Genomic DNA, 23108 nt, shown 5'->3' with positions numbered 1-23108 from the left:
TTTTTTTTATATAAACCAATGTGCAAATTTTAAAGAAAATCTGAAGACAGATCTTGATTATTACGCCCTTTTGTTGCAAATATCTTTCTTCATTCAACTGATCAGTGGTCTAAAGACTTTAACTGCCATCTAAGTTTTCTCTTCAATGTTCTATTTGGTAGGAATACTGGATTTTAGGCTAAGCTCAGTGAATTTTATGGTCTTAGTACTTTGATGAAACAAAAAAAAAGGTAATCTGAGGAGAAACAGATATCGGTAAATCGGAAAAAACTTTCGATTCAATTTTGATTTTTAACTATAAAAAAGTGTTAATATGTCTGGGGATATACTACGTATATTATTTTTAAAAGGAAAATTATAGTAAAAAAATGGCACTATTGTTCCACTTATACTGCTTGTACAAAACATCCTATAACTAATGCAAACAAAATTTTGAAATAATTTACCAGGGGTTTCAATTCCCAAAAATGTATCTCAAAATCTAGGGGGGGGGGTGTTCTTTTCCGGTTTTTCATTTTCAGAATAAATGCCTGATATCCATAACTTTTGTCGTTGTAGAGATTTGTTATTGAAGGTTGTCTTAGTTCAACCCATATATGTAGTTTCGTTTCTATTGTTGTCACTGACAAGCATAAGCCTACAAATTTCGTATTCGACAAGTAGATAATGCATTATTTATGAATATATTTATGACTTCTTTTATAGGTGTTGAAAAAGATAAGGGCATAATAAGTGGCACTGGCTTTATTTTGCTTCTCTGGTGGTCTCTTCTAGCCAACCAATCAGATCGGTTGAATTTTTAACACTTCCCTTTTTATCATCTTGTAAATGTTTACCCATTTCTTATTTCATGAATAGACGATGCATTGTATATTAATGTGTCTATGTATTCTTTTTTGTTTTGTTTTTTTGTTTATTTATGAATATATTTATGACTTCTTTTGCAAGCGTTGAAAAAACTAAGGGCAATATAGGTAGCACTGGCTTTTTTGCTCCTTTGATGGTCTCTTCTCGCCAACCAATCAGATCGGTTGAATTTTTAACTCATTCCTTTTTATCATCTTGTAATTATTTACCCCTTTCTTATTTCATGAATAGATGATGCATTATATATTGATGTTTTTTTTTTGTTTTTAGATTTTTTTTGTTTATTTACGAATATATTTATGACCTCTTTTACTGGTGTTGAAAAAACTAAGGGCGATATAGGTGGCACTGGCTTTTTTTTGCTCCTCTGATGGTCTCTTCTAGCCAAACAATAAGATCGGTTGAATTTTTAACTCATCCCTTTTTATCATCTTGTAATTATTGACCCCTTTCTTATTTCATGAATAGATGATGCATTATATATTGATGTGTTTATGTACTCTTTTTTAGATTTTTTTTTGTTTATTTACGAATATATTTATGACCTCTTTTACTGGTGTTGAAAAAACTAAGGGCGATATAGGTGGCACTGGCTTTATTTTGCTCCTCTGGTGGTCTCTTCTAGCCAAACAATAAGATCGGTTGAATTTTTAACTCATCCCTTTTTATCATCTTGTAATTATTGACCCCTTTCTTATTTCATGAATAGATGATGCATTATATATTGATGTGTTTATGTACTCTTTTTTAGATTTTTTTTGTTTATTTACGAATATATTTATGACCTCTTTTACTGGTGTTGAAAAAACTAAGGGCGATATAGGTGGCACTGGCTTTATTTTGCTCCTCTGGTGGTCTCTTCTAGCCAAACAATAAGATCGGTTGAATTTTTAACTCATCCCTTTTTATCATCTTGTAATTATTTACCCCTTTCTTATTTCATGAATAGATGATGCATTATATATTGATGTGTTTATGTACTCTTTTTTAGATTTTTTTGTTTATTTACGAATATATTTATGACCTCTTTTACTGATGTTGAAAAAACTAAGGGCGACATAGGTGGCACTGGCTTTTTTTTGCTCCTCTGATGGTCTCTTCTAGCCAAACAATAAGATCGGTTGAATTTTTAACTCATCCCTTTTTATCATCTTGTAATTATTTACCCCTTTCTTATTTCATGAATAGATGATGCATTATATATTGATGTGTTTATGTACTCTTTTTTAGATTTTTTTTTTGTTTATTTACGAATATATTTATGACCTCTTTTACTGGTGTTGAAAAAACTAAGGGCGATATAGGTGGCACTGGCTTTATTTTGCTCCTCTGGTGGTCTCTTCTAGCCAAACAATAAGATCGGTTGAATTTTTAACTCATCCCTTTTTATCATCTTGTAATTATTGACCCCTTTCTTATTTCACGAATAGATGATATGTTTATGTATTATTTTTTAAATTTTTGTTTATTTATTAATATATTTGTGACTTCTTTTGCAGGTGTTGAAAAAAATAAGGGCAATATAGGTGGCACTGGCTTCTTTTTGCTCCTCTGATGGTCTCTTCTCGTCAACCAATCAGATCGGTTGAATTTTTAGCTCATCTCTTTTTATCGTCTTGTAATTGTTTACCCCCTTCTTATTTCATGAATGTACGGCGCATCATATAATGATGTGTTTATGTATTCTTTTTAGTTGCTGAAAGAAACCGACGGCAATGTATTTGGCACTGACTTAATTCTGTCAACTCTGATGTGCTGCACAAGGAGTAATTATAGTTGGGACATTGTTGTTAACAAAATTCAGGGAAGATTATTTTTCGACAAAAGAGATGCCTCTGATCTAGGTTGGTTCATTGATTTGTATACAGCTTTTATTCATTACACTTACCTTTTTAGAGCTATGTTCTGATAGATTTTGTTAAATTTAGTCACCTGAAAGTCGCAAGTGATATTATTCACTTGATTTTGAATAATACTTTTGCTATTTTGAATTATTTTTTTTATGGCACTTGGTATTAACCAAGGGACATATAGCAATCGCAAATTCTGTCGGTCTGTCTGTCTGTCTGTCCCGGTTTTGCTACTTTAGGCACTTCCAGGTAAGCTAGGACGATGAAATGGCAGGCATATCAGGGACCGGATGAGATTAAATTAGAAATAGTCGTTTTCGCGATTTGACCATCTGGGGAGGGAGTGGGGGGTCGGTTAATTCGGAAAAAATAGAAAAATGAAGTATTTTAACTTACGAACAGGTGATGGGATCTTAATGAAATTTGATGTTTGGAAGGATATCATGTCTCAGAGCTCTTATGTTAAATCCCTACCAGATCCGCTGAAATTGGGGGGAGTTGGGGGGGTGATTAATTCTGAAAAGTTAGAAAAAATGAGGTATTTTTAACTTACGAAGGATTGATCGGATCTTAATAAAGTTGGAAGTTTGGAAGAATACCGTTTCTCAGAGCTCTTATTTTAACTCCTGACTAGATCTGGTGACATTGGGGGGGGGGGTTGGAAGGGGGAAACCTAGAATCTCGGAAAACGCTTAGAGTGGAGGGATCGGGATGAAACTTGGTGGTAAAAATAATCATAAGTCCTAGATACGTGATTGAAATAACCGGAACGGATCCGCTCTCTTTGGGGGAGTTGGGGAGGTGGGTTAATTCTGAAAGAAAAGGTATTTTTAACTTACGAAGGAGGGATCGGATCTCAATGAAATTTGATGTTTAGAAGGATATCGTGTCTCAGAGCCTTGTTTTAAATCCCGACCGGATCCGGTGAAGGGGAAGTTGGGGGGGAGAACCTAAAATCTTGGAAAACGCTTAGAATGGAGGGATCGGGATGAAATTTGGTGGGAAAAATAAGCACAAGTCCTAGATACGGGATTGACATACCGGAACGGATCTGCTCTCTTTAGGGAATGGGGGGGGGGTAATTTAAAAAATTAAAAAAATGAGGTATTTTTGACTTACGAAAGAGTTATCGTATCTTAATGAAATTTCATATTCAGAAGGTCCTTGAAACTCAGATCTCTTATTTTAAATCCCGACCGGATCTAGTGTCATTAGGGGGGGGGACGCTTAAAGCGGAGATATCAGGATGAAACTTGGTGGAAAGAATAAGCACAAGTCAAAGATAGGTGACTGACATAACCGGACCGGATTTGCTCTCTTTGGTGGAGTTGGGGGGGGGGGGGGGAATTCCGAAAAATTAGGAAAAATGAAGTATTTGTAACTTACGAACGGGTGATCAGATCTTAATAAAATTTGATATCTAGAAGGATCTTGTGCTTTAGAACTCTCATTTTAAATCTCGACCAGATCCGGTGACATTGAAGGGAGTTGGAGGGGGGAACCGAAATTCTAGAAAAACGTGAAAATCCAGGTATCTTACGAATGAGTGATCGGATGTTAATGAAACTTGATATATAGAAGAATCTTATGTCTCAGATGCTCCATTTTCAATTCGAATCGGATCCGGGGACATAGAGGGTAGGAGGGGGGAAACAGAAATCTTGGAAACTGGAAATCTTGGAAAACCCTTAGGGTGCAGAGATCGGGATGAAACTTGATGGGAAGAATAAGCACAAGTTATGGATACGAGATTGACAAAATTGGTACAGATCCGTTCTCTTTGAGGGAGCTGGGAGTTGTTAATTTGGAAAAATCAGAAAAATTTATGTATTTTTAACTTAAGAACGGGGGACCGGACCTTAATGAAATTCGATATTTAGAAGGAACTCATGTCTCAGAGCTCTTATTTCAAATCCCGACCAGATCTTTTGACATTGGGGAGAGTTGGAGAGGGAAACCAGAATCTCGGAAAACGCCTATAAATGTCGTAGATACGGTATTGACGTAACCGGACTCGATCCGCTCTCTTTTGTGGAGTTAGGTAGTGGGGTTCAGTGCTTTGGCGGGTTTGGTGCTTCTGGACGTGCTAGGACGATGAAGATTGATAGGCGTGTCAGGGAGCTGCACAAATTGACTTGATAAAGTCGTTTTCCCCGATTCGACCATCTGGGGGCTGAAGGGAGAGGAAAAATTAGAAAAATTGAGCTATTTTTAACTTACGAGTGGGTGATTGGATCTTAATGAATTTTGATATTTAGAAGGACTTCGTGACTCAGAGCTCTTATTTTAAATTCCGACCGGCATTAAGCCTCTGATTTTCCTTTTAAAGCAATCTATTGATTCTTATAATTTTGCTAGAGCTCATACCATATGAGCTCTTGGCTCTTTCGACCTCGTCACAAGTGCCATATGAGCTCTTAGCTCTTGTAAAACAGATGTCTTATAATTTGACTCAAAGCGACATTGCTGAGTAAAATTTTGTGACTATTTTTTTTTTATTTAGTTTTATTTGTGGGTATTGTTTTTGGACGTACGATCAGCTTTAGTTTCGTTTTATTGAAACTATTGGTTATGAAAGCGTTGGTATATAAACTATTTGTACATTTTTTTCCTTGTCTTCCTTGTACATTTGCACGGGCTTGATCAGCTTTAGTTTCCTTTTAATGAAACTATTAGTTATAAAACCGTTGCTATATAAACAGTTTTTACACTAGTTCTCATATAACAAAACTAATTTTGTCGTGTTTTCCTAGTGTATACACATAATCAATGAAAGTGACATAACCAACGGAAACGAACTGACTGAACATTTCACTCTGCCATTTTAGTTTTTTTTTGCGCTGTAAAAATTTAGTGTTTTGCAGTTGAACACCGAGGGATGTTGCTCAGGATTTTGATCGATATTTTTTTACTTAAATTATGCTTTAGTGTTGATTTTTCACGTACGATCAGCTTTAGTTTTTTCTCTCTTTTTTGTCGAACCTATTGGCTATGAACGTGTTGCTAATAAAACTGTCTGTAAGCTATTTTTTCCTCGACAACACTAATTCTTGTTGTGTTTATCTCTTATACACACATACTAAAAGGAAATTGAATCGACAGTAACTTCAGCTCTGTCATTTTTAGTTTATTTTTCTTGTAATATTTAATGTCCTATAATTGAACGCAAGCGATATTATTTAGAAAATTTTGATCGATACTTTTTTACATAAATAATGCTTTAGCGTTGATTTTGCACGTTCGATCAGCTTTAGTTTCTTTTCATGAAAACTATTGGCTATGAAAGCGTTGCTATATTAACACTTCGTATGCTAGTACTTCCACAAACAACACCTATTCTTGTTTTGTTTTCCTAGCATACATACATAATCAATGTAAACAACATGACCAACAAAAACGGACTGACTGAAACTGTCACTCTGTCTTTTTTTGCTTTTGCTGAAAAAAAAAAACTGAAATTGAACACCGAGCGATATTGATCAGCGAGTTTCGGTCCATATACTTTTTTTGCCTAAATTATGCTTTAGCGTTGATTTTGCACGTTCATCTTGTTTTTTTTTTTTTTTTTTTTTTGCTTTTGCTTTTGCAAAAAAAAATTGTAATTGAACACCGAGCGCTATTGCTCTGTGAATTTTGGTCCATATACTTTTTTTTTACCTAAATTATGCTTTAGCGTTGATTTAGCACGTTCGATCAGCTTTAGTTTCTTTTTATTAAAACTATTGGCTATGAAAGCGTTGCTATATTAACACTTTGTATGCTACTTCTTCCACAAACAACACCTATTCTTGTTTTGTTTTCCTAGCATACATATATAACCAACGTAAACAACATAACCAACAAAAACAAACTGACTGAAACTGTCTTTTTTTGCTTTTGCTTTTGAAAAAATAAATTGTAATTGAATACCGAGCGGTATTGCTCTGTGAATTTTAGTCCATATACTTTTTTTTTACCTAAATTATGCTTTAGCGTTGATTTTGCACGTTCATCTTGTTTTTGTTTTTTTTTTTTTGTTTTTTTTTGCTTTTGCTTTTGCAAAAAAAAAAATTGTAATTGAACACCGAGCGCTGTTGCTCTGTGAATTTTAGTCCATGTACTTTTTTTTTTACCTAAATTATGCTTTAGCGTTGATTTAACACGTTCGATCAGCTTTAGTTTCTTTTTATTAAAACTATTGGCTATGAAAGCGTTGCTATATTAACACTTTGTATGCTACTTCTTCCACAAACAACACCTATTCTTGTTTTGTTTTCCTAGCATACATATATAACCAACGTAAACAACATAACCAACAAAAACAAACTGACTGAAACTGTCTTTTTTTGCTTTTGCTTTTGAAAAAATAAATTGTAATTGAATACCGAGCGATATTGCTCAGCGAATTTTGGTCCATATACTTTTTTTTTACCTAAATTATGCTTTAGCGTTGATTTAGCACGTTCGATCAGCTTTAGTTTCTTTTTATTAAAACTATTGGCTATGAAAGCGTTGCTATATTAACACTTTGTATGCTACTTCTTCCACAAACAACACCTATTCTTGTTTTGTTTTCCTAGCATACATACATAATCAATGTAAACAACATGACCAACAAAAACGGACTGACTGAAACTGTCACTCTGTCTTTTTTTTGCTTTTGCTGAAAAAAAAAAAACTGAAATTGAACACCGAGCGATATTGATCAGCGAGTTTCGGTCCATATACTTTTTTTGCCTAAATTATGCTTTAGCGTTGATTTTGCACGTTCATCTTGTTTTTGTTTTTTTTTTTGTTTTTTTTTGCTTTTGCTTTTGCAAAAAAAAAAAATTGTAATTGAACACCGAGCGCTATTGCTCTGTGAATTTTAGTCCATATACTTTTTTTTTACCTAAATTATGCTTTAGCGTTGATTTAACACGTTCGATCAGCTTTAGTTTCTTTTTATTAAAACTATTGGCTATGAAAGCGTTGCTATATTAACACTTTGTATGCTACTTCTTCCACAAACAACACCTATTCTTGTTTTGTTTTCCTAGCATACATATATAACCAACGTAAACAACATAACCAACAAAAACAAACTGACTGAAACTGTCTTTTTTTGCTTTTGCTTTTGAAAAAATAAATTGTAATTGAATACCGAGCGATATTGCTCAGCGAATTTTGGTCCATATACTTTTTTTTACCTAAATTATGCTTTAGCGTTGATTTAGCACGTTCGATCAGCTTTAGTTTCTTTTTATTAAAACTATTGGCTATGAAAGCGTTGCTATATTAACACTTTGTATGCTACTTCTTCCACAAACAACACCTATTCTTGTTTTGTTTTCCAAGCATTCATACATAACCAATGTAAACAATATGACCAACAAAAACGGACTGACTGAAACTGTCTGTAATTATTTTTTTTTGCTTTTGCTAAAAAAAAATTGTAATTGAACACCGAGCGATATTGCTCAGCGAATTTTGGTCCATATACTTTTTTTTACCTAAATTATGCTTTAGCGTTGATTTTGCACGTTCGATCAGCTTTAGTTTCTTTTCATTAAAACTATTGGCTATGAAAGCGTTGCTATATTAACACTTTGTATGCTACTTCTTCCACAAACAACACCTATTCTTGTTTTGTTTTCCTAGCATACATACATAACCAATGTAAACAATATGACCAACAAAAACGGACTGACTGAAACTGTCTGTAATTATTTTTTTTTGCTTTTGCTAAAAAAAAATTGTAATTGAACACCGAGCGATATTGCTCAGCGAATTTTAGTCCATATACTTTTTTTTACCTAAATTATGCTTTAGCGTTGATTTTGCACGTTCGATCAGCTTTAGTTTCTTTTCATGAAAACTATTGGCTATGAAAGCGTTGCTATATTAACACTTCGTATGCTAGTACTTCCACAAACAACACCTATTCTTGTTTTGTTTTCCTAGCATACATACATAATCAATGTAAACAACATGACCAACAAAAACGGACTGACTGAAACTGTCACTCTGTCTTTTTTTGCTTTTGCTGAAAAAAAAAAAAACTGAAATTGAACACCGAGCGATATTGATCAGCGAGTTTCGGTCCATATACTTTTTTTGCCTAAATTATGCTTTAGCGTTGATTTTGCACTTTCATCTTGTTTTTTTTTTTTTTGTTTTTTTTTTTTTTTTGCTTTTGCTTTTGCAAAAAAAAATTGTAATTGAACACCGAGCGCTATTGCTCTGTGAATTTTGGTCCATATACTTTTTTTTTACCTAAATTATGCTTTAGCGTTGATTTAGCACGTTCGATCAGCTTTAGTTTCTTTTTATTAAAACTATTGGCTCTGAACACTTTGTATGCTACTTCTTCCACAAACAACACCTATTCTTGTTTTGTTTTCCTAGCATACATACATAATCAATGTAAACAACATGACCAACAAAAACGGACTGACTGAAACTGTCACTCTGTCTTTTTTTTGCTTTTGCTGAAAAAAAAAAAAACTGAAATTGAACACCGAGCGATATTGATCAGCGAGTTTCGGTCCATATACTTTTTTTGCCTAAATTATGCTTTAGCGTTGATTTTGCACGTTCATCTTGTTTTTGTTTTTTTTTTTGTTTTTTTTTGCTTTTGCTTTTGCAAAAAAAAAAATTGTAATTGAACACCGAGCGCTATTGCTCTGTGAATTTTAGTCCATGTACTTTTTTTTTACCTAAATTATGCTTTAGCGTTGATTTAACACGTTCGATCAGCTTTAGTTTCTTTTTATTAAAACTATTGGCTATGAAAGCGTTGCTATATTAACACTTTGTATGCTACTTCTTCCACAAACAACACCTATTCTTGTTTTGTTTTCCTAGCATACATATATAACCAACGTAAACAACATAACCAACAAAAACAAACTGACTGAAACTGTCTTTTTTTGCTTTTGCTTTTGAAAAAATAAATTGTAATTGAATACCGAGCGATATTGCTCAGCGAATTTTGGTCCATATACTTTTTTTTTACCTAAATTATGCTTTAGCGTTGATTTAGCACGTTCGATCAGCTTTAGTTTCTTTTTATTAAAACTATTGGCTATGAAAGCGTTGCTATATTAACACTTTGTATGCTACTTCTTCCACAAACAACACCTATTCTTGTTTTGTTTTCCAAGCATTCATACATAACCAATGTAAACAATATGACCAACAAAAACGGACTGACTGAAACTGTCTGTAATTATTTTTTTTTGCTTTTGCTAAAAAAAAATTGTAATTGAACACCGAGCGATATTGCTCAGCGAATTTTAGTCCATATACTTTTTTTTACCTAAATTATGCTTTAGCGTTGATTTTGCACGTTCGATCAGCTTTAGTTTCTTTTCATTAAAACTATTAGCTATGAAAGCGTTGCTATATTAAAATTTTGTATGCTAGTACTTCCACAAACTACTCCTATTCTTGTTTTGTTTTCCTAGCATACATACATAACCAACGTAAACAACATACCCAACATCCCTAAAGGATTAATTTCAATATTGTATTTGAATGTTTGCAGTAATTCTTCTATTGTAGATTACAGAGTTATAAAAACGGCACGGGCTTGATGAACTTTAGTTTCTCTTGTTGAAACTATTAGTTACAGAACCGTCGGTATTAAACAATTTGTAAGCTGGTTCTATCGTATCAAAAGTTAATCTTGTTGTGTTTTCCTAATGCACACACATAACTCACTAAGCTGAAATGACAAACGACTTTGAACTGCCTGAAACTTTTTTCTACTATTTTTGAATTATTTTTTTTTGCTCTTGTAAATCTTATGTCTTATAATTTGACTCAAAGCGATATTGCTGAGCGAATTTTCGTGACTTTACTTTTTATTTTTATTTTGTGAGTATTGTTTTTGGACGTGCGATCAGCTTAAGTCTCTTTTTATTGAAACAATTGGCAATGAAAGCGTGGCTATATAAACAATTTCTATACTTGTTTTCCTATAACAAGACTAGTTCTTGTTGTGTTTTCCCAGTGTACACACATAACCAACAATAACGAACTGTCGGTAACTTTCTTTTTTTATATATCGTGTAAAAGTTATGTGTTAAAATTTGACACCAAGCAATATTGAATTTACAAATTAAGGTAAGGCACAATCAAACAGTTCGTGGTAACGAACTGTAGTAAGGAGCGACCCGGGTCAATAGTAAACGAAACTCTAAAAAACGGAATTTCGATGCTAAAAGATATATCAAAAGAATCGGATTTTTATGCTGATTTCAAATATATAAGTTTCATCAAGTTTAGTTATTGTCATCAAAAGTTACGAGCCTGAGAAAATTTGCCTTATTTTGGAAAATAGGGGGTAACACCCCCTAAAAGTCATAGGATCTAAACAAAAATTACACCATCGCATTCAGCGTATCAGAGAACCCTATAGAAAAAATTTCAAGGTCCAATCTACAAAAACGTGGAATTTCGTATTTTTTGCCAGAAGACAAATCACGGGTGCGTGTTTGTTTTTTGTTTTTTTTTTTTTGTTTTTTTTTTTTTTTTTCCAGGGGTCATCGTATCGACCAAGTGGTCCTAGAGTGTTGCAAGAGGGCTCATTCTAACGGAAATGAAAAGTTCTAGTGCCCTTTTTAAGTGACCAAAAAAATTGGAGGGCACCTAGGCCCCCTCCCACGCTCATTTTTTTCCCAAAGTCAACGGATCAAAATTTTGAGATAGCCATTTTGTTCCGCATAGTCGAAAACCATAATAACTATGTCTTTGGGGATGACTTACCCCCCACAGTCCCTGGGGGAGGGGCTGCAAGTTACAAACTTTGACCAATGTTTACATACAGTAATGGTTACTGGGAAGTGTACCGACGTTATCAGGGGGATTTTTTTGGTTTGGGTGTGGGGTTCAGGGAGGGGGCTATATGGGAAGATCTTTCCTTGGAGGAATATTTCATGGGGGAAGAGAAATTCAATGAAAAGGGCGCAGGACTTTCTAGCATTACTATAAAAAAAAAAACAATGAAAATATAAACATGAAAAAGTTTTTTCAATTGAAAGTAAGGAGAAGCACTAAAACTTAAAAAGGAACAGAGATTATTACGCATATGAGGGGTTCTAAAAATACTTTAGCATAAAGAGCGAGGTATTTAGGAGGAGATAAACACTTCACTCTTTATGCTAAAATTTTTTTAAATAATTTCAACTATTTATTCTACGGCCTTTCTGATTCAGGGGTCATTCTTAAAGAATTGGGATAAAACAAGATTTAGTGTGAAGAGCGAGGTATTAACGAGGGGACCAACCCCCTCATATATATAATCAAAAATATAAGAATATAAAAGTTTGTCACGTAAGTTAATTCTTAAGTTACGTATTTTTTTTTACTAATGAAAACGTTCGTTAAAAATAAAAGATCTAGTTGCCTTTTTAAGTAACCGAAAAATTGGAGGGCAACAAGACCTCCTTCCCCACCCCTTATTTCTCAAAATCGTCTGAACAAAACTAAGAGAAAGCCATTTAGCCAAAAAAAGAATTAATATGCAAATTTCATTTTAATAATTTATGTACGGAAAGCCAAAATCAGTCATGCATTAATTAAAAAACTTTCAGAAATTAAATAAAAAAAAACAGTTTTTTTTAAATGAAAGTAAGGAGCGACATTAAAACTTAAAACGAACAGAAATTACTCCGTATATGAAAGGGGCTTTTCCTCCTCGACACCCCGCTCCTTGCGCTAAAGTTTGATTCTTTCTCGCAACTCTACTTTTTAAAACAATAAAAAACTTTAGCGTAAGGAGCGGGGTGTCGAGGAGGAAAAGCCCCTTTCATATACGGAGTAATTTCTGTTCGTTTTAAGTTTTAATGTCGCTCCTTACTTTCATTTAAAAAAACTTGTTTTTTTTTTATTTAATTCCTAACAGGATAGACATGCTCCATTGTTATCGCCTGTATAACGGACATCGTATTACTTTTTTTTTCATTTTTTTTTTTTTTTTTTTGTGGCTTTAGAAAAAACGTTTTGGTAATCTCTGTTTTGCAGATTTATTGACGGTGAGTGAGACCTCCAACGACCCCCCAATGGAAGAAGGCCAGCACATCAACTCGCCACATAGTTTGTCTCTGGAAGCTACTTTTATTAATCATAACTTCTCTCAACAAGTTCTAAGACAGGTAATTTTTTCTACTTTCTACTGCTTTTTAGCTGTATTTCAAGTCTAGTCTATTCTTCCATTTTAGCATCACTTTTCATCTCTCTTTCTCTCTCTCTCTCTCTCTCTCTCTCTCTCTCTCTCTCTCTCTCTCTCTCTCTCTCTCTCTCTCTCTCTCTCTCTCTCTCTCTCTCTCTCTCCCTCTCTCTCTCTCTATCTCTCGTTATTGTTTTGTTTATATTTGGCCCAAAACAAAACACTCAACGCTAAATCCAAAGAAAAACAAGTTAGAAACAAGATGTTCACTACAATTTTTGTTTTTGTTTCCCTTTTTTACAACCAATCTGAGTCTTATTGGTGGACAGTAAAAACTTTGCTAAAAAAAAAAAAAAAAAAAAAAAAAAAAAAAAAAAAAAAAAAAAAAAAAAAAAAAAAAAAAAAAAAAAAAAAAAAAAAAACATATCTTTTTGTCGGAATTTCCTCATGAGAACTTTTCCATGATCAAAACGTTTGGTCCAAAGAATTTCAAATCTTGAGTATTTCTATTCAGCTTGGTAAAGTTTTTTCCCTTTCTTGAGCAATTCGAAGTGTTTTTTGGCTTAGTGTTTAAGCAAACTTAAACTTAATGTCCAATCTTTGGAGCTGGCAACAGTGACATTGAACAGAATTTTGGCGAACAAGTACAAATAAGAATGTACAGTGTTCGTTTGTGCTCTATGTAGGAAATAAAACACAATTCTTAAGAATAGCTTTGTCTGGAAATGCAGAAGAAATTGCTGAAACAAGATTTTTGTAGATAAGATTAAATAATTTCTTTTTTTGCTCTGTTAGTCGTTTCGTCCACTATCAGATATGTTTTTTAAAATTTAACGGGAGAATCTCACATACAATTATGTGACAAGCCTTTTTGTTCTCTCTATGCTAAATTTGGACATGTTCTGCGAGAGAGGTGGCTTCAGATCTAGAACCCTCCCCCCTCAAAAACAAATATCTTGAAACTATCGTATTTTCTGTCTAATGTCTTACATTCTTAAATAATTTTTTTTTTCGTTCTTTCGTAAGAATGAGTCAAATTTGTTTTGTTTATATTTTTAGGATTGGAAACTTAGTTTTTTCTTCCTTTTCTTCTTTAACCTTTTACCTTTTTTTCTTCATTTAAACGTTCTACTTTATGGACATCGGTAAGTTTTGGTGTATGACGAAACAAACAAACGTAGAGAAAATAACTAAGAAAGACCTTTGCCAAGCCGTCCTCAGTTTAAAAGATTTTTTTTGCAAAGATTGATATTTTTGCCGAAATGTCTGCTTTATCTTTTTGTTTTATTCTCTGGCTGAAAATCCCTTGGCTCTGTCTTTATTCTTGATTACTTTTCTTCGTTCTTGTTTATTTTGTCATATGTTATGTGTAGTCGGTGTTTTCCAAAAACGTATTTAAATTTTAGTTGTATTTAATTTAGGTGGGAGCAAAATATACAAGTTTTTAATTTGCTTTTAAGGACGCTGAGAAGGTGAAATTCGAAAATCCTAATCCGTTTATAGCTGAAGAAGAAGATAAAGACTCAGTTGGATCCATTGCTTACAAATATAAAAAATGGGAATTAGGAAAAGGAGTCAATTTGATTGCCAGAACGGAACATGATGCTTATATGACTAGCCCTACTGGAGAAATGCAGTTCATTAATATCAAGGCTTTGAATGAGTGGGACTCTAGGGTAAGTTGACTCCCCTTACCCCTTACTCCCCTTAATAGTTATCTTTAACTATAGGTGAACAATCCTTTTTCGAAAGTCAGAACTAGTTCTCTTTTGGATTCATTAGATCGTGGACCCTCCTCTGCGTCCAGAGGCGCCTAGGACAATCTCCAGTCTTTGCAGTATCCTGTTGCCGCCAGTATATCATCCCTCTCTGGTGCCAGAAACGTGTTGAGAGAGTGCAGATCTCTGGTATATGTGGCACAGGGTGTCCTTGTGACGACCCTGAACGACTTTTATGGATTCCTTAGACCCTCTTCTTGTGCCGTCAGCATATCTTCCCAATTGGGTGCCAGAAATGTAGCGCACGGATCTGACTGGTATATGAAGTAAATGGTTTTTTAGGACAGCACTGAACGATACTTATGGATTCCTTAGACATTAGATCCTCCTACTGTGCCATTAGTATATCTTCCCATTAGGGTACCAGCAATGTATTAAGAGAGCGCAAATCTGACAGGCATGTTAAGTAAACGGTGTTCTTGGGATGACCTTGAAAGATACTTTGGGATTCCTTAGACATTAGGTCTTCCACCTGTGCCATCAGTATATCTTCGCATACGGGTACCAGGAATGTATTAAGAGAGTGCAGGTCTGACTGGCATGTTAAGTATACGGTGTACTTGGGATGACTCTGAACGGATAGTTTTGGGTTCCTTAGACCTTAGGCCTTCCTCCTGTGCCACCAGTATATCTTCCCATTGGGTACCAGGAGTGTATTAAGAGAGTGCAGATCTGACTGGCATGTTAAGTATATGGTGTTCTTGGAATGATCCTGAACGATATTTTGGGTTTCTTAGACCTTAGGTCTTCCTCCTGTGCGACCAGTATGTCTTCCCACTAAAGTGCCAGAAATGTGTTAAGAGCGCACGAATCTGACTGGTGTGTACAGTATTCGGCGTTTTTGGGATGACTATTCCTCCTCGATCCTGTAGGTTCCGTCGGGAGCTCTATGATCCCTGATTCTTTTTTTTTGGGATATCAATGCCAAAAAATAATTTTTCTTGTTTTCAAGAGGAGAAGGTCTCTAAACCTCCAGTTTAAGGTTTTATACCATGGTGGTTCCAATTTTATACCAATGATACCACATCTCATTTCGATATTTTGCCATTTTTGAGGAGTTTCCAGTTCTATCTTAAATTTCTTGAAAATTTTATTTTGCAACAAGCTTTTAATATTAAGATAAGATTAGCCGATGTAATAGCTACCATTCCTGAATGATTTTTAAACGGAAGTTTTTTCTCACCGGACAGTTTTTTTTTCACAGCACATTTGAAATTCTCGTTTACCGAGTTCGCTCTTAACTTGGTTGCAGCTACTGCTGCAATCATGTGGGAGTTCTGCAAATTTTAGACCATTTATCGCATTTGCGGTTTAGGATAAAGGAATGAAATGTTTATAGAAAGATAGAAGCAAATTTCTTTATATTATTTCATTTCCATTTCATTTATCTTACGATAAAAATTAGTAGATCAGCTTTATCTGTTTAATTTTTTTTTCTGAAAAAGAAAATGGTTTTATCACAAAATTTGTATCCCAGCTCTTGTAAAAAGATGTGGGTAATCGTGTTTTAGAGCAACGCTACTGCTTTCGTAGGGTTACTTTTTCTCGTGATCATGGGTCTCTAGCTCCTAAATGGTAAAAGATGCAAACTTGCATATTTTTTTTCTGAGTACGGGATTCATGAAGCGGGATAGAAAAGTTTCTGTGGAGCTTGTAAAATTTTCATAGTTTTTCAGAAAGTATGAAACGTTTAGTTTACTTACCAATAACCCTTCAGTTTACTACCAATGATACCACATCTCGTTTCTACCCTTTGCCATTTTTGAGGAGTTTTCAGTTCTATCTTAAATTTCTCGAAAATGTGATTTTGCAACGAGCTTTTACTAATAAGATAAGATTAACCGATGTAATAGCTATCATTCCTGAATGATTTTTAAATGGAAATTTTTTCTCGGCTGACAGTTTTTTTTGTTTTTTTTTGTTTTTTTTTTCACAGTACATTTGACAATTTTCGTTTAACATGACTGCAGTTCGCTCTTAACTTGGTTGTAACTACTGCTGCAATCATGTGGGAGCTCTGCAAATTTTAGACCATTTATCGCATTTGCGGTTTAGGATAAAGGAATGAAATTTTTATAGAAAGATAGAAACAAATTTCTTTATATTATTTCATTTCAATTTCATTTATCTTACGATAAAAATTAGTAGATCAGCTTTATCTGTTTAAATTCTCTTTTTTTCTGAAAAAGAAAATTGGTTTTATCACAAAATTTGTATCCCGGCTCTTGTAAGTATATCTCGCTATATAAGTATGTTCGCTAGATATACTAAGATATACTATAGAATATACTATATGTATATTCGCTAGTATATCTCTACCTTTATAGTACTATATGGCTCTATTTTCAGTTTTTATTGTCGTTTTCATCTGATTTGGGGAAATTGCCTGCAATTTCAGTTGGAGCATTCAGTTGGAAACTGAATGCTCATTCAGTTGGAAATCGGAAGTTCTAGTGCCCTTTTTAAGAGTCAAAAGTGATCGGAGGGTATATGGTTTTTATATAAGGGTTGGTCGTATAAACTTCAGAGAGGGCTCATTTGAGTGGAAATTGAATGTTCTAGTTCGCTTTTTAAGAGTCGAAAGAGAACAGAGGGCAATTAGCCCCCCCCCACGACCTTTTTTCCCCTAACCCTTCCGATAAAAATTTTGAGATAGTTTAGTTTACGTTTTCTTATATTGTACTTGGTGCCAAAACAAAATTATCCTAGCGAGGTAAGTAAACTTTTCCAGAACATTTTGGGGTCATAATCATGCGGAATATCAAATATCTCTGAGAAAAGGAGAGCGCAGTACCGTTTCTTCTGTGGGTTTTTTGGGGAAAAAAACTTCTAAAAAGGTCAATCACGAGCGCCAAATCACGTTTTTTGGGTGTTTTTCTAAAATTTTTGACTTGATGCCTTATGTATTTTAAACGAATAATTCTATGGAAAATGTGCAAAAGACATGAGCTTTCTTTGTATACGAAATCGTTTCGTTCGATTAGAAGCAATTTCCAAAGTTGTCATGACGGATCAATTTTTCGATTCATTAGAGGTAGCTTTCTTTAGAAAAGGTAGAATTGTTTTTCAACGTGGATAGACAAATACTGGTCTTGTAAGAACTGGAACCTATATTGGTTTTCCAGAAAGAAAATTTCTTAAGTGACTTTCTGTTTTTAAATTTTGATCTTTCGAATCCGCTACATATTGTAAAATTTCCTAGCTTTAAAGATTAACTTTTTAAAGATTTAATAAATTTTAACTCTAATCTTATTTCGTATTATCTCATCGAAAACTTAAGTGAAATTTTCTTATCTCTCAAATATTTGAGAAATAGTAGCCTACCGGAAATCCTTATTTCAAAACTAAAGTTCTGATTGATTTGATTTTTTTTTATTTTTTCAAAAAAATTTGGATTTTGGCGTCTAACATATTTTAGACGTTTAATATGATGCAAGGCAAGTAAGAAGACATACACTCTTCTACAACCAAATCATGAACTGTCACAATCCACGGAGACTTGGCATCAGAAGTCTATTTTCTTTTCTGAGGCTTTCATTTAATTTTGCTTTGTCAAGACGGTTGCGACAATCCACGGGGACTTGGCACCATAAGTCTATTTTCTTCTCTGGGGCTTTCATTTAATTTTGCTTAGTCCAGGTGGTTGCGACAAAAAGCTGCGACAATCCACGGGGATTTGGCATCAGAAGTCTATTTTCTTTTCTGAGGCTTTCATTTAATTTTGCTTTGTTAAGACGGTTGCGACAAAAAGTTGCGACAATCCACGGGGACTTGGCACCATATGTCTATTTTCTTTTCTGGGGCTTTCATTTAATCTTGCTTTGTCAAGACGGTTGCGACGAAAAGGCAGTGTATGACATTGTTTCCTGCGTTTCTCCTTTCGCCTGGCATCCTGTCTTGTTGTATATCATCTCATTTGGTTTGGAGGTTTTCTAAAATTCATAATACCTCCTTTGCCTCCTTTCTTTTCACCTTCTTACTGTCTAAATTACCTTGAAACTTTAGCTTTTGAAGATCTAGACCACGTTTTAGATTATTATCGAGACGCTTTCGGATAATCTCATCACCAGAACACAGTTCCGGGCCCTGTGGCGGTTTGCTGCAGCTGAGATTGTATATCAGATCCTCTATTATCAAGCAGAGAATATATAACATTCATAATACCTTCTTTGCCTCCTTTCTCTTCACCTTCTTACTTTTCTACTTGCTTACTTTTTAAATACCTTGAAACTTTAGCTTTTGAAGATTTAGACCACGTTTTGGATTATTATGGAGACGCTTTCGGATAATCTCATCACCAGAACACAGTTCCGGGCCCTTTGGCAGTTTGCTGCAGCTGAGATTGTATACCAGATCCTCTATTATCAAGCAGAGATCAATCCCATTGTGCCTTCACAGAACACACCACACATTCGCTGTCCGAAGGACTATTAATTACGACGCTACAAAAGAAATTAAAATTTTTAGCATAAAGCAAAGAAGAAAAATCATTTAATATGAAAGTAATATTGGTTGTGCTTATGCGTTGTTTTGTATGCTATTAGGTTTTATAATTTGAAACCTTTTCAGCCACAGCATTCGAGATGTTTTTATCCATGTTTGGTTTTTCTTTGTGAATTAACAAAAGGGCTATAATTGAGAAAGGGCTTTCGATTCAAGGGCTTTTTTATTCATCATTGATTTTGTGCGGAATGTGAGGCAGCTAAAACTTTAGAGCATCAAGGACACTAGAAATGAAGTCTGGTTCTTTTAATTAGTTAAGTGAAAACTAACACAGTAATATAAAGATCGGGAAAATCCCAAAAAATCAGGGAAACCCTGTAACCCAATTTTGATGCTAAAAACCTCCATGTGCGGTTAGGTAGTTTTTCGCTTAGTGGGCGCTAAGCTTGAAAATGAAGAACATTTGTGAGAAATTAGCAGAAAATGATTCAAAAAATGGGTCAAAGGAGTGTAACTTCCCTTACTGCTGTAGCAAAAGACAACACTGTAGTAAGTCCAAGCTAAGCATTAATATGGATAGAAATGAAATAAAAAGAGTAAAGGTAACAAAATATGTGGGTTTTATGATTGATGAAAATCTATCATGGAAACACAATGAAATATCGTAGCCTCAAAGTTGTCCAGATCTCTGGGTGTGCTTCGCCGAGTTAAAAGCCTAGTATCCCAGCATCGATTGATTTATTTCGCTATTTTTTACCCGTACATATGTTATGGTTGCTCTGTTTAGGCTAGTAATTTTGTGTCCTCTTATAGAAAAATCCAAAATAAAGCCGTTAAACTTTTGTCACCCAAAACTTTGTTTACTCATAATATTAATGAACTTTACACTAAGAATCCACTTTTTGATGTTTCAAAAACAAGAGATTTCCAAGTTAGTATTTTGACATATCAATAATGTTTTCCCTCTTCTTTCGAAAATTTTTTCTCCATAGTCATGATACACGAGGGGCATGAAATCTGGTACACCTATTTAGAAATAATATGAAAAAAACCTCGCTTTCTTAAAGAGTTAAAGAGGCTGCGTCCCAAAGTCGAACCTTAAAACGTACAGGAATTAGAAGAGGCAGTTGGGGGGCTGCCACCCCCCAAACCCCCAGCTTTTAAAGACTCTTTTGTACAGGTTTTTTGTTTTTTTGCTAACCCCCAGCTCTTGGCTTCGGAAAGGCCCTCTTTTAATTAACAAAAAATTGAAATGAATGAATAATGGAATAACTTCGAAAAATGTTAAACACAAGAGGACAGGAGAACCATTGCGCCGAAACTAGTAAATAGTAACAATGAAGTCCCCCCCACAAAAAAAACCTGTACAAAAGAGTCTTTAAAAGCTGGGGGTTTGGGGGGCGGCAGCCCCCCAACTGCCTCTTCTAATTCCTGTACGTTTTAAGGTTCGACTTTGGGACGCAGCCTCTTTAACTCTTTAAGAAAACGAAGTTTTTTTCATATTATTTCTGTACGTTTTTCTACAATCCATGGTGGATGTAATTTAATAATTCCTGTACTCCTCGTACAGGAATTAGGAGAGGAACTTGGGTGGCTGCCCCCCCCCCCCCCGCTTTTAAATCATTGTATAAAATAGAAAAAAATTAGGACTATAAGAAGACTATTAGGAGAGGCAAACCCCCCGCTTTTAAAGACCCTTTTGTACAGGTTTAATTTTTTTTCATATTAATTCTGTACGTTTTTCTACAATCCATGGTGGATGTAATTTAATAATTCCTGTACTCCTCGTACAGGAGTACTCCTCGTACAGGAATTAGGAGAGGAACCCCCCTCCCCCCCCTCCCCCGCTTTTAAATCATTGTATAAAATAGAAAAAAAAATAGATAGAATGACCGAAATGTTTCTTTTGCTCATAAGAAGCTAATATTCTGTTATCTCTCAAATGATAAGCTGTCCAGGTGTTATCAAAATTTTTTTGATATTGTGAAAAAAAACCGCCCGTAAGGGACTTGAACCCTTGACCCGAGGATTAAAAGTCTCACGCTCTACCAACTGAGCTAATAACTTGCATGTGTGTAAATATAACTTCTCAATAGCTTTTAAAAATTTCAAATTAACATGGGCTCTTATGGAGAGAAATCCGTTAATTAAATAGCTAATGGGTGGTTTCTGGAAAACAGGGAAGGAGTTATCGGATCGAGCTGAAATTTCGCGGATAAGCTCCTGGGCCGTAGGGGACCTTAACTTGTGAATTTCAGCCCGATCGGACAACGTTAAAAGGGGTGGGGGGGCTGGAGGGTCGAAACTTTCGGGGGGTTAAGATTTTCCTACGAAACTTTCCAGGAAAATTACTCGGAGAATTCCGCATCGAATGAGTCTTCGTACACCCAGATCCGATGTCGGATGTGACCTGTAGGCGTCTAGGAAAAAAAAGTAAATGAATTTTAAGTGGCTATGCGTGGTTTCTGGAAAACAGGGAAGGAGTTATCGGATCAAGCTGAAATTTCGCGGATAAGCTCCTGGGCCCTAGGGGACCTTAACTTGTGAATTTCAGCCCGATCGGACAACGTTAAAGGGGGGCTTGGGTTGACAGGTCGAAACTTCTGGCCAGATTTTCCCCATGAAGGAAAAGTTGGAGGGGGATGAAATTTTGCAGGTTTCTTAGTTGGAGCTCGGGCTACGAAATGCATCCCTCCCCATCCGTCTGCGACCACTGGAACCGAAGATCGCTTAACATTGTCGTGTGTCGCCTCTTCATAGAGGCACGAGTGTGCCTCCTTGATAGGGTTAGAGCTTCTTTTGTAATTGGAAATTTTGCCCCCTCTGTATGGGATATTATTCCAATTGTAATAAGAAATTCGAGTCTTTTCACATCCTTCAAGGCTGCAGTGAGATGTTTCCTTGCAAAAGAATAGTATGTTTGTATGTATGTGTATGTAGTCTATATGTTTGTATGTAGTACTATGTACAGTAGAGAAGACTGCCACCTGCTGCCAACAAACCCTTTGGGGCTTTCTTACCAGGTGCTGCAAAGTGTTTTGTATACATTTTTAAAATAAAATTTATCTTGTCATTAATATTAACCCAGATTAAAAACTTCAAACTATTAGCTAATTGACTTGCCTACGAAAACTTTTTTTTCTGAAAGACGATTTAGGCTATCCAACCTTGTTGATTGATGCCTTGGTTGGTAATATGAGGCCCAGGGTTCGATTCCTGCCACAGCAAAGTTGGGTGACAAGCTTGCAACTTGTCCTTTTAAGAAAGACCCAGAAACCGAAACGTCTATTCGACGCCCTGTGTGCCAGCAATGGCACAGGAGGATCCTTATCCTCGTTAATTTAGGCTATCCTATTCTTTTATATTTATCCCTTAAGTATTTGACATTTCAATAGGATCCTTATTTTCTTCTGATCTAAAAATATCACTTATTTGTTTCTACATATTCCCACCAACCTGTATTTGTTCAATAGGCCGATCACAGCTTAGATGCCAGTACAGTTATGAAAACTCGATCACAGTGCGCGGTAGCGATGCTAGCGGCTGGAGACAGGAAACTGGCAGTCTGTACCAAAAGCTTCTCATGGGCAAGATAGGAGATTTCATAACTGTATATTGGTATCTAAGCTGTGCTCCCGCCTATGGTGTTGTAGTACGATCTACGCGTCAGAGCGCGGGCTTGTAGGAGGCGCCAAGTTCAGAGCTCTGTACTAAAAGCCTCTCATGGGCAAGATAGGAGATTTCATAACTGTGCATTGGTATCTAAGCTGTGAGGCCGACTAATAAAATTATTTATCTCCCATTGACTGTTGCATGATTGACGATCAGCTGAAAACAAGCATGTTACAAACGGTTGGTTGGACTTGTTTTTAAACAAGAAAAGTTTGTGATCGCCTCTTTCCACGATTCAATTATGGCAGCAGATAGAATTTACGCAACCAAAAAATCTTAATAGTTGTATACCAACCAGAATGATTTTTTTATGGAAACCAAGGTTTTAGGTATGAATAAACTAAAGATGGAGCCAGGGGGAAGGAA

General features: G+C 35.1%; 1 protein-coding gene across 1 annotated transcript in view; it reads left to right on the top strand.

Annotated features, from left to right (window-relative positions):
* The window catches only part of LOC136039215 (eukaryotic translation initiation factor 3 subunit D-like), a 64678-nt gene that overhangs the window by 25277 nt on the left and 16293 nt on the right, over positions 1-23108 (top strand). Inside the window, exons 6-8 of the mRNA XM_065722746.1 lie at positions 2561-2711; positions 12705-12835; positions 14310-14525. Coding sequence (XP_065578818.1) covers positions 2561-2711; positions 12705-12835; positions 14310-14525 — 498 coding nt within the window. The remainder of the gene's footprint in view (positions 1-2560; positions 2712-12704; positions 12836-14309; positions 14526-23108) is intronic.

Source organism: Artemia franciscana, chromosome 19 (assembly GCF_032884065.1).
Source record: "Artemia franciscana chromosome 19, ASM3288406v1, whole genome shotgun sequence".
Classification (NCBI taxonomy): Eukaryota; Metazoa; Arthropoda; class Branchiopoda; order Anostraca; family Artemiidae; genus Artemia; species Artemia franciscana.
Note: the sequence above shows the minus strand (reverse complement) of the source record. Positions and strands in the feature narration are given on the sequence as shown.